Source organism: Trichosurus vulpecula, chromosome 2 (genome assembly GCF_011100635.1).
Source record: "Trichosurus vulpecula isolate mTriVul1 chromosome 2, mTriVul1.pri, whole genome shotgun sequence".
Taxonomy (NCBI): domain Eukaryota; kingdom Metazoa; phylum Chordata; class Mammalia; order Diprotodontia; family Phalangeridae; genus Trichosurus; species Trichosurus vulpecula.
In genome coordinates, this window is record NC_050574.1 from 424,999,400 (window position 1) to 425,012,315 (window position 12,916).

General features: G+C 41.5%; 1 protein-coding gene across 1 annotated transcript in view; it reads right to left on the reverse strand.

Annotated features, from left to right (window-relative positions):
- RS1 (retinoschisin 1) overlaps nt 1-12,916 on the reverse strand; it is a 39,196-nt gene that overhangs the window by 3,789 nt on the left and 22,491 nt on the right. The window contains exons 6-7 of the mRNA XM_036744189.1: nt 11,835-11,940; nt 2,711-2,852 (exon numbers count right to left, since the gene is read on the reverse strand). Coding sequence (XP_036600084.1) covers nt 2,711-2,852; nt 11,835-11,940 — 248 coding nt within the window. The remainder of the gene's footprint in view (nt 1-2,710; nt 2,853-11,834; nt 11,941-12,916) is intronic.

The following is a 12,916-nucleotide window of genomic DNA, read 5'->3' on the forward strand; positions in this document are numbered from 1 at the left end:
GCAGAATTGCCACTGAGAATTCCCAGACATTTTAGCGAGAAAAGAAGCCCATGTTATCCCTTCCTGTACCTCCATTGCCCTGAGAAAATAGTTTCAGAATTCAATTAACTATATCATCAGAAAAGCACTTAGAGTTGTAATTGAAATTTCTTTCGAAGTGTACCTTAGGATCATAGAGCTAGAATTAAAAGGAACTTATAGTCTAAGTCCTAGCACCTCATTTTTACAAATGAGGGGACTGAGGCCCAGGGATTGTGAGGGATTCATACAAGGTCACTCAGGTAGTAAGCATCAGAAGTGGCATGAAGAAAATTCATTAGGACCCAGGGTGATGCACAATATCTTACATCCTACATATTTACATATTTGTAACATCTCACCTATTTGATGCTGTCACAGACACATAAAACACGTTTTCAAAGCACCTTCCTCACAGTCCTGTTTGTAATGTTTGTACATGAGTACAATTACTTTCATTTTACAGGTAGGTTGTGTGGTTTGTCCTTCATTCTCAAAGAGGACCATGATATCAGGGAGATGATGACATGACTTGCAGCTGACTTTGATTTGAGTGAGGGAGGGTTGTGCAAGGTCACCAGCCTCACTTTCTCCCCCAGAGCTATCTGGGCTCAGTGACCATATATCTATCAGGATGGCTAGAGATGGCCCAGGATGCAGTGGGAGACCCTGGCCCTTTTAAGCTAAAGTCTTTTCAAGTTCTCACTTTGAGTGAAGCAACATCCATTCAGTGAATAGGTCTCTTTAAGAAGTGAGTCAAGGGATGGCCCTTCAATAATAATTTTAAAAAAATGAAATTGGGAGGGAAAGACCCTCAGGGTTGTTGGCCAAAAGAGAAGGGGTTACTATTTACATTCACTCTGAGCTAGGAGGGCCCCAAAAAAATAAGCATTAAGTGGTGCTTGGGCAGGGACCTATTGTTGTCCAATCCATGAGATCCAGAGTGAATTGGGTTTAAGACTTGGTCTTTGAGAAAGAAATCTAGCCAGTAAACCCCAAGTTGAGTAGTTAGCTTTCAGCCATCAAAATTTACCTTCCTTTAGGCAGAACACATTCAGGTAAGGGGAGAGGAGAGGAGGGGAAAGAAAGGGAGGGGAAGAGTTGCCAACTGGAACTGGCCAGCTGGGTCCCCATTCAGGCAGCTCGGACTAAGAGGACCATGACATCAGGGAGATGATGACAATTGACTTTGAGTGAGGGAAGGCTGTGCAAGGTCACCAGCCTCACTTTCTCCTCCAGACCCATCTGGGTCCAGTGGCCTGATATCTAGTAGGTAGCATATTATTATCCTCAATTTATAAAGGAATTAAGAGACTTACCCAGACTCACACAGTTAGTAAATGTTAGAGCCAGGACTCAAACCCAAGGCCCAAGAGACACAACTCTAAGGCCAAAATATTGTTCTGTTGAGCCCCATTACTTCTTTGCAGGGACAACTAGGTGGTGCAGTGGATAGAGTGCCAGGCCTGGAGTCAGGAAGATGACTCTTCCTGAGTTTACATCTGGTCCCAGACCCTTACTAGCTGGGTCCCAGACGAGTTTCTTAATCCTGTTTTCTTCAGTTCCCTCATCTGTAAAATGAGCTGGAGAAGGAAATGGCAAACCACTCCAGTATCTTTGCCAAGAAATGACCAAATGGGGTCATGAAGAGTCAGACACGACTGAGCAATAACCTCTTTGTGGGTTGATTAGAACATTCCCTTTCATTCATCTCTCTTAATATTTCAATTTCTTTCTTCCTAGGTCTTACTTCTAGACCTTATTCTTGGAAAATTTCTCTATGCCTTCTCCCAGGTATTTAACATCAAAGTCAATGAATATTTATTGATTTTCTACTCTGTGCTAGATATTGTGATGTATGAAATTTGTCTGGAAGTTGTTTGAAAAGCTTATACTACCATAAAAATTTGAGTAGACAGAACTGGAAAAGGCTTTTTTTGCCTAGATGTGATTTTATTGGTTTAAGGGATTCCCGGGGGGGAGATTCCCTCCACTCACACAGATCAGCATGATCTTCTGTAACTTATTGTATGAAAGAGCTGTGTGAGGCTCTGAAAGACTTACTCGTGGTCACATGGCTAGCATATGTCAGAGGCAGACTCTAAACCCATCGTGGTGCATCGGATAGAATGATAGACCTGTAGTCCCACCTCAGATGCTAATTTTTGTATGACTCTGGGCAAGCTATTTCATCTCTGTGTATTTCAGGTTCTCCATTTGTAAAATGGGGATAATAATGGAAGTGGGAGGATAAAATGGGAAGTTTGTAAAGTACTTTGCAAAACTTAGAACACCATATACAAGGCTGCCCCTGTATCTACATGCTTTCAGAAGGGACCTTAAAAATCAATAAAATCCAACCACCTCATCTGGGGAAACTGAGGCCCTGAGAGATGAATGATTGCTATAAGGTCATTCTCATAGTGAATGACCAGGAGAGAATTTAAGTCCAGGTCCTTGGATTCCAAGTTCCATGCTCTTTATCCTCCTCCAGGCTGCCTTCCAGATGGGATTGTTTCATTTTATCCTAGATATGTCCCTCTTAGATTGTACACATTCCCTCTCTTGCCCTTTGTATTCTTTCACAATATTGAGTATTCATATTTATTAATCTCCTTTCTTTTGCTCCACTGATGTTGGCAGAGGGGTGAAAGATAGTTTTTGATGACACATAAAACCCTCCTTGGCTTACCCATAGCCTTGGCTATTAAGACGCGCCTTATTTGCTGTCCATGAAGAATACCATCCTATGTACTGTTCTGGATTGGAGCAACTGATTTGGTCTGGAGTAACAACTCCAGATTCAAAGCCCAAAGGTTTGTGGTATGGGCATTCTGGAGAGGGGGAAAAAAGAGTCAAATTAAAACATTCATATATATATTAGTCAACAAAAACAAGATGTAAGAAATGTCCAAGCTCATAATCCCATTTATTTTATTTGTCCTTGTGGTTGATGATGGATAGAAGAGGGCCTTTTCAGGGACAGAATGGAGATTACTTAAAGATAAAAGAATAATCAACAAATGTTGGAGGGGATTTAGAAAATTGGGACAAATTCACTGTTGGTAAAACTGTGAAGTGATCCAACCATTTTGGAGAGATAAATGGAAGTACGAATAGAATGGTTTTACATATATATACATATTTGTGTCTAATGGTAACCATCTCTGGGGCGGGGGCGGGGGGAAGAAGAAAAAAAGGGAAAAAAGAAAATTACATGATAAATTTATTATATATTTAAAAGGAGTAGCAAATTGTACATAATAGATTTTCACTTTCATGTACATCATCTTTTTTATATTCTATTGTTATGGGAATGCTTGTTTTATTTCTTAAGTTCAGAATAAAATAAATAAAAATTTTTAAAAAGATAAAAAGACTGAACTCATCACCTCTATAAAAAGGCAGGAGAGTAAAATTATTGTTTTGTTCTGTTTTTTTTTACAATTAGGAACTTAAGAAATTGCTTCCCTCCATCTTAAGCCTATAATATTTAATCCTTTTAAAGGATTAAATATCTAACAATCCAACACAGCAACCCATCTATGTAGTGCTGTAATATTTATAAAGCACTTCTTCCATACCAACCCAGTGAGGTAGAGAGCACAATTCTTATTATCCAGAGGCAGCTATTTGGCTCAGGGAAAGAACCCTGGACCTGGAGTCAGGAAGACCTGAGTTCAGATGTGACCCACTTACTAGCCATGTGACCCTGCCTCAGTTTCCCATCTTTAAAATGGGGAAATTAATAGCACCTACCTCTCAAGGTTGCTGTGAGGGTAAGATGAGATAATATTTGTAAAGCTCTTTGAAAAGCACTATAAAATCCTAACTACTGCTATTATCCCATTTCACAAATGATAAGACGTTTAAATTTCAAGTGTTTTCATTCTTCCAATCAGCAGCCAGTCCAAGTGATACCTTGGCAGAACTACTAATGCTCAGGTCATACATGATAGCAATTAGAAAGCAGTGGCTACCGTATCTAGCAAGGTCCACAGTATTGTGTCCAATCTATTTCCTACTCGTAAGTATCAAGACTTTTTGAGAACACATTCCTGCTAGCAGAGAGCCATTTAAGAGCAGCTCATCCAAGAAGGGAACAGGGCCATGTTATTTTCAAGCATCAAATGGCCTTGACAAAGAGATCGACAGCATCTATTGTTCACATGCTCACTTTTTCTTGGACACTAAGAAAATGACTTGGTTACATACAGGAGAAGTAACAGAGTTACACAAGTGCATTTCTCTCTAATCTGTCAGTCAACAAGAATATATTAAGGGCTTGGCATATACTGGATTCTGTACTGAACACTGAGGATACAAAGAAAAAGAGTCCCTGCCCTCAAGGAGCTTACACCCCAATGACAGAGACAACACATTAATAATTAGGAGCAGATAGAGTGCCAGGCCTGGGAGTCAGGGAGACTCATCTTCATGAGTTGAAATTCAGCCTCAGACTCTTATTGCTGTGTGAACTGAGGAAGTCACTAAACCCTATTTGCCTCAGTTTCCTCATCTGTAAAATGAGCTAGAGAAGGAAATGGCAAACCTCTCCAGTACCTTTGTCAAGAAAACCCCACATGGGGTCACAAAGAGTCAGACATGGCTAAAATTGACTGAACAACAACAGTCACAAAAAGGAAGGCAGTAAGCAGGTAGAGGTGGGGATGAGAGAGAAAATAAATCAGTCCATTGGATTTATTAAATTCCTACTATGTGCCAGGCACCAGCCCCACCCCCAAAAAAAATGTTGTCCCCACTCTCAAGGAACTCACAGCCTAAAGAGGGAGAGAACATGTGATTGACTATGTATAAACAAAGGATAAACTGGTGGTGAGTCTCAGAGGGAAGACACTAAGATTAAGGAAAAAGCAAGAGAACAGGAAAAAGCCTCCTGCAGAAAGTAGGATACTAGCTGAGCCCTGAAAGAAGCCAGGGAGGCAGAGTTGACAGGCATGGGGGAGAGCCAATGAAAAGGCACAGAAACTAGAGACAGGGTGCCATCTTCAGCAACCAGGCAGGTATGCCTAGTATTCCAGTCATAACATTGCAGGAAATCGAATTAAATTTTGACTGCATAATTATTTATTGTCCCACTACCTTTGAAAATAAAGTCTTTGGAAGGAATCTCTTTTCAAGGTATTCCCAGACAATAACTTTGCTCAGTGTGTCACGAGCTCATGATCTGGTTTGGGTAACAGAAGAGCATGCCTAGTGGGAACCCACTTAAGGCTGGTGTTGGGGTAGACAACCAACCACGACGATGTGTTTTCAGGTGACACTGGAAAGACTCTACTACCCCAAAACATATCTCCAATATATCAACATCTGGTATTCTATAATTAGAACTTCATTTCTTTAGCTTAAACCATCATTGGACCTCCTAGAATGTCAATTGGTGAGGGAGTGTTCCATTCACCCTAACGCATCTGTGTGTTATTGTTGTGGTTTTAACAATTTAAAAGTAACACGTAGGGGCGGAGCCAAGATGGCCGCATGAAGGCAGCGTCTTACCGGGGCTCTCTCACAAGGTCTGTCAGATTCCTATAAAAAAGTGAATTTGAGCAGATTTGAGAGAGTCAGAAACCCCGAGCAGTCTGCGTGGGGCAAATTTCCGAGCCGGGAGAGTCTGAAAGGCCAGAGGAACGAACCTGCAGGCTCGGAGAGTGCTCGGTGCAGAGCTGCTCCAGACCAAGGCGGAAGCGGCTGGCCGAGAAATCCACGTGGGATACGGGCTGGGAGAAAGCTGGGCGCCCGAAACCGGCAGAGATCCCCAGGCCTCCCAACACAGGACGGCAGTCTGTGGGAGCGACGAGAGGCAGCGCAACGCCACCAGCCGTGAAAACACCAACTCCTGACGCTTGCAAAACCCAGGAACTCGGCTTCTTGAACTTCCGGAAGACGCAATGGCCAGGTAAACGGCTCTAATCCCTCCCCCCCTCACCCAGAGAATTCCTCGGGGAAAAAAAAAAGAGAACTGAAACAGAGGAGAGAGTAGCGGGGCCTCACAGGACAAATACTAGAAGCTCATTAGTCCCAGAGGGGCAAAGTGGCAGGGGTTAACACCGAGAGCCCAGACGTAACCTTGCTCCCCCAGGGGAAGCGCCAGACATCAGTTCAAACAACAAACAGCTGAGACCATTGCTGAAAAGCAAGTGCTGGAGAGCACCCACAGGGAGTGAGACGCTAGGGAGCCAGACCCCTCCCCCACACCTCAGGAAACTGAAGGTTATAATTCTAGACTCACAACCCCCAGAATAAGAAAGCTGGGACAGAAAGCCCTGAGACCCACAGATAGAAATTCGTTGTAAAGCCAGCAAAAGGCAAACCAACATGAAGAAGAACACAAAAAAACCGAGGACAATAGATTCTTTTTATGGAGACAGGCAGGATCAAAATATCGACATAGAAGAAGATAGCAATGACACGGTAGATACATCAGATACCTCAAAAGCTAATATGACCTGGTCTCCAGCCCAAAAAGCACTGCTGGAAGAGCTAAAGGAGGATTTTAAAAACCAAATTAGGGAGCTAAAAGAAAATATGGAAAAAAGGGAGAAAAAATCCACTGATGAAATCAAGTCTCTAAAGAATAAGATTGGCGAAATGGCTATGGAGATTCAGAATCTAGAGAGAGAAAAGGACACCCTGAGAGGTGAAATCAACCAATTGAAAATGGAGGCTCAAAAGCAAAATGTAAACACTAACTCATTTAAAATTAGACTTGAGCAAGTGGAAGCTAATGAATCTATGAGGCATCAAGAAGTAATAAAACAAAACGTAAAGAATGAAAAAATAGAAAAAAATGTGAAATATCTGATTGGCAAAACAACTGACCTGGAAAATAGATCCAGGAGAGACAATTTGAGAGTTATTGGTCTACTGGAAATCCACGATGAAAAAAGGAGCCTTGACAGTATCTTCGAAGAAATTATCAAAGACAACTGCCCAGAGGTCCTAGAACCAGAGGGCAAAATAGTCATTGAAAGAATTCACCGATCACCCCCTGAAAGAGATCCCAAACTGAAAACACCAAGAAATATTATAGCCAAATTTCAGAGCTATAAACTCAAGGAGAAAATACTGCAAGCAGCCAAAAAGAAGCAATTCAAATATCGTGGAACTACAGTCAGGATCACGCAGGATCTCTCAGCTTCCACATTAAAAGACAGGAGAAATTGGAATATGATATTCCGAAGGGCAAAGGAGCTGGGACTACAACCAAGGATCAACTACCCAGCAAAACTAAGCATAATTTTCCAGGCAAGGCGATGGACATTCAATGAAATAAGGGAATTCCAGACCTTCCTGATGAAAAGGCCAGAACTCAATGGAAAATTTGATCTCCAAATACAAACCTCAAGAGAGACATAAAAAGGTAACCAGGGGGAAAAACCCCACAAACCTCATTAACCAATAAGCTTAGGTTGTTTACATCTTTATGTGGGATCATATCATCTTATGTATGTTTTTTATGTGTATATATATATATATGCATATACATATATAAGTCATTCTTGTGAATGGTACAACTATTATGACAAATGAAAGGGATATACATAGGTTGTGAATGCCTGTATAAATTAACTGATGTAAAGATATAAAATATAAATAAGAGATATAAAGGGAGGGCTATGAGGGAAGTGGTAAGGAGGTTGTAGAAAAGGGTGAATTACACCAAAGGAAGTGGCAAAAAAACATATTATAGTAGAGGGAAAGAAGGGAGGGAGAAGAGCAGTATTTGAGCTTTACTGTCATCTGATCTAGTTCAAGAAGGGAATAACATACTCTGATAAGTTTAGAAATCTAACTTGTCCTACGGGAAGTGGGAGGGAAAGGGGGGAAAAGGGAGGGGGGAGGGCAGAAGGAAGAGGAGAAGTAGCAAGTGGGTAACGGTTAGATAAGGGAGGGGAATAAAGAGGGAGGGTTAACTGAGGAAAGCGGCGGTCAAAAGCAAAACTTTGTTGGGGAGGAGAAGGGGAAAGGGAGAAATAAAAGCATAAACAGGGGGAATTAGGATGGAGAAAAAGACACAGATAGAAATCATAACCCTGAACGTGCAGGGGATGAACATTCTCACAAAACAGAAGCAGATAGCAGAATGGATTAAAAACCATAATCCTACAATATGCTGTTTACAAGAAACGCATCTGAAACAGGGGGATACACATAGGGTTAAGGTAAAAGGCTGGAGTAAAATATATTGTGCCTCAGCTAAAGTAAAAAAAGCAGGTGTAGCAATCCTAATCTCAGACAAAGCAAAAGTAAAGATAGATCTAATTAAAAGAGATAAGGAAGGACATTATATACTGCTAAAAGGCACCATAAACAATGAAGCAATATCATTGCTTAACATATATGCACCAAGTGGTAAGGCATACAAATTCTTAGAGGAGAGGTTAAGGGAGTTACAGGAAGAAATAGACAGCAAAACTATAATATTGGGAGACCTCAACCTCCCCCTTTCTGAACTTGATAAATCTAACCTCAAAATAAATAAGAAAAAGTAACACGTATATCTGATCATTCCTAAAAAGCAAGTTTTCCTGGGGGCGGTGAGGGAGTAGGGAAGGGACATAGGTAGGAGGCAGAAAAAAGGCACTGGAGAGAATGCTCTCATGGTGGAAGGAAAATGAAAGGTGTCGGGTGACACCCCTACCCCACAAACTTTACTATTTCCCAATTTTGCCAACCCTAGAGCCATACCTAATTTTTCACAGTCACAGGCAGCTACGTAGGTGAGGGGCATTACGGAAAATAAGATATTTCCTCTCTCTCTGATGGTCAGTTTTCTCCCTATTTTTGGTTTCTCCTCTTCACTCCCCTCCCCATTTTTTCTCCCCAATTAATACATCTGATGACTGAGCTGAGTTAAGGGATCAGGAGAGAAGTAACTTTCCCAGTCAGCAGCTATGAAGGCTCGTATGGACTTGACTAGTATTGGTAAATTTATTATGGAAAAAAGGATGTAGTTGTCCAGACAGTGATTGCCCCATCATGGGAGGTCACAGGGAACCTTCTTAGGACATGCATAAGAGACAAGCTGCATCCAGGGTAAAGGGCAAATGGGAGACTTAGGACAAATTGGTTGAAGTTCAATAACATAAACTCATATTTCTGGAATTGGTGCGGGGTATGTGTGTCTGTTGGGGAGGGGGTCCTCATCCTAGTCCAGTTTTTTCTCCCCACCATTGTATGTAGCATGAAAACAAAATCTGGGCAGGATGGAAAAATGAAAGCAACAATGAAGTGCTTAAATACTGATGATAAGTGGTCAAGAAGACTTATAAAAAATTCATAGACTCTTTGGTCTCCAAGTTTCCTGCTAGGCAAATTTTTAAAAAACAAAACAAATATGTGCATGTGTACATACGTATACGTAATACACATTTTATATATGTGGGAGGAAAGAAGTCAATCTTGTTTTGATATTATTTTTGCTCCTGAAAAATAAAACAAATCTTAAATTTTTGCGAGGAGGGTGGTTTGAGAGATTTTTCTCCTCCTCTTCCCCATCAAATAAACTCCAGAGGCTCCCTAACACCTCCAGGATCAAATATAAAATCCTCTGTCATTCAGAGCCCATTATAATCTGCTCCTGCCTCATCCTTCCACTCAACATTTTACACTCCTACATACTCTGACCCAGTGACGTTGGCCTCCTTGCTGCTCCTCCAACAAGACTCCAACTCCAGGCATTTTCACTAGTCTGTCCCCCATTGCTGGAATGTTCTTTCTCATCTCTGCCTTCTGGATTCCTTGACTTCCTTTATGTCCCAGCTAAAATCCCACCTGCTAAAAGATGCCTTTCTCAATCTCCCTTCATGCTAGTACCTTCCCTCTGTTGATTACCTCAACTTAGCCTATATATAGATTGTTTGTTCATAGCTGTCTGCATGTTGTCTCCCCCATGAGACTGTGAGCTCTGTGAGAGCAAGATTATTTGGTGGTTATATGCGGGGCTGGGGACAGGGGTATGTTGTCTTGTTTACTAAGGGTTGATTTTATTGTTATATGTGCAAGTATATCATCATGTTTCTCTATTAATTTGTTCTGCATAGAAATGCCTTATTTAACCTTCTTGCTTTGTTCCATTCATTTGTGATACAGCATCTATTCTCCAAGGCCATAACAAAAAAATATGTGCAAAGATGGTCACATGAACACATACCCACCCCAGAAGGAATCCAGGGCTCAAATAAGGATTGAACAGGAAGAACAGTAGAGCATTTGGGAAGCAACTGTTTGCTGGTAACTGGTGTGCATGTGTGCGCGAGCGCACGCACGCACGCACACACATGCACACACCCTCCTTCTGCCAAAAGATTTAATTCAAACAGCTCTTCACCTTGGCAGCAGTTTAGGGTAGGCTTATCTCAGCTTTGGAAAAGGCCTGCATTTTTGTACTCTGAGATTAGGTGGCCATAATGCAATTAGCAGGTCACCTTCTGCTCCCAGTGGGCTTTGACACAGGGCATTAGCAAGCAGATGTCTAAAGGCTTTTCAGCAGGAAATTTACTTGTGCAGTTAGCACTCACCTCAAGGAAACCCCATCCAGGCCATCTGTGCTGATGGTGAGGCCTATTCAACTTTCCTTTCTTTGTTGTGTGGCCTTCTTTCTTAGCACCCTCTTCCTCCCCATGTCCTGCCAAATCATAGGTTTTTAGAGCTGGAGGTGATGCAGTGTGCCCGGCCTGGAGTCAGGAAGACTCATCTTCCTGAGTTCAAATCTGGCCAAAGACATTTACTAGCTATGTGACCTTGGGTAAGTCACTTAACCCTATTTGCCTCAGTGTCCTCAACTGTAAAATGAACTGCAGAAGGAAAAGGCAAACCACTCCAGTATCTCCGACAAGAAAACCTCAAATGTGGCCACAGAGGGTCAGGCATGACTGAAACGAATGAACAACATCATCATCATATGATCCAACTCTTCATTTTACAGATGTGGAAACCAAGACCCAGAGAAAGAAAGCAATATTGGCTCATAAGATTTGAGCTGGAAAGGGCCTTAGAAACCATCAAGTCCAACCAACCTCCCCCTTTACTTTACAGATGAGGAAGCTGGGGCCTGGAGAGGTTAAGTGACTTGCTCAGAGTCACGCAGCTCACCAGTATCTGAGCAGAGATTTGAACATAGGTCTTCCTGAAGCTAAGTTCAGCCCTCTACTATTCCATATTGAATCCACATGCTTAAGGCTACACAGTCATATTGCATTGGGGTCCTCTAGTCCTAGGGGAAAATGAGTTGATAATTTATGGTAAGGTGTTGGAACATAGTAATACTTCTGTGTTGCCCTTTCTAGAAGTTTTAAAGGAGAATATTAGAGAAAGGACAGTGTGTAAACCAAAGGAATTAATTAACTTCTGGTGGTAAAATCTGGGGTGTTTTGAAAATATCTGGCACAACATCTAATTTTTTAAAAACTGCAAATCAGAAACACTTTTCAGACATCCCACAATCAATCCTCAGAGTACTCCAGGGAGAGGGATAGTTAAACTCCATTCTTCTGTTTTATAGAACATTAAGTGTTGCCTTTACCAAGCAAACCTCCTTAGTGCTGCTGGCTGTACTGATTAGGTAATTCATTTCGTAACAATCCTATCAGAAGAGTCATTACAGCAATGCACATTATGAGATATTAAATTCAGATGTAGTTTGAAGTAAGCCTTGATTTCAGCATGGCAGTGATTCAGGATAATTCACTTCTATTGGATTAAAGAACAAGTGAAAATGGTTATATATTCCAGTAGCCACACTCAAAGGATATCCCACCTCCAAATGCGTAACAACAGAAATAAAAAACTCTTACCTGGCATACAGCCTAAACTGGTTGCTCCAGTTGACCACACTGAATTGGAACTGCCTTGACAATCACATTTGCAGGCTTTATTATACCAAGGCTCTTCTCCATCATCCTATCATAACAGGACCAGAAGGAAGAATAATGACAGAATCTCAAAGAAAAAAAATGCACCTCAGACAGTCTTCCCTATATCTGAGTGGGAATTCTGTCTATAGCAGCGCTGCCAAAGGGATCAACCAGCTTCTGCTCCTAGACCTCCATGATTAACTTGATACAGCCCGCGGTGGCCCAGCTTTGTACTGAAGTACAATTATCTATACTATGGGCACTGGGAAAGCCTACATTCAATACTAGAGTCACTGGTTCCCCTTTTAATGTTAGGCAGTACAGGGCAATGGAAAGAAGGACAGATCTGGGTTCAGCTCCTTCCTCTGTCACTAGCTATCTCTTTGACTTTGGGCAAACTATTTAAACTCTCTAGGTCTCACTTTCCTCGTATGACAAATGAGGCATTTAGTTTGGTGACATCCAAGTAAATCTAGGATCTCAAAATCTCAAAGGCCTATGAATTGTTCTCTGGCCTTGACAGTTATGGTGTGATCCCTTATCTATGTCGGATTCTGAGAAAAGACTGACTGAATTGAATGTTGTGTGTAGAGGTGTTTGACTCAAACCAGATAATGCATACAGGCATACCTGTTGCTGGTGTTTGGCCTCATTAACAGCCACCTTTGTCCACTTGATGGTGAAACCAAAGCTATGGGCTATTTCTTCCTATAGCAATCATCGGTTTATCTCCTCAGTTTCTTTCTGTGTAACTGTGTAACTTAGAAAACGTGACAGAATTTGAGATTTTATAAGGTGCTACATATGGAGTAACGAAGTGGCAAGAACTGTTAGAATCAAAAGGTCTGAATTCGAATCTAGCTCTGTGACTAGCCACATGACCGTAGGCAAGTCCAAAACAATTGGGGACTCCGTTTATCCTATATAAAATTAGGGGGTTGAATTACAGGATTCCTGAAGTTCCTTTCAACCCTAATGGTCTATAAATTAAGACATGGTTTGTTTTATGCAAAACCGTTGAG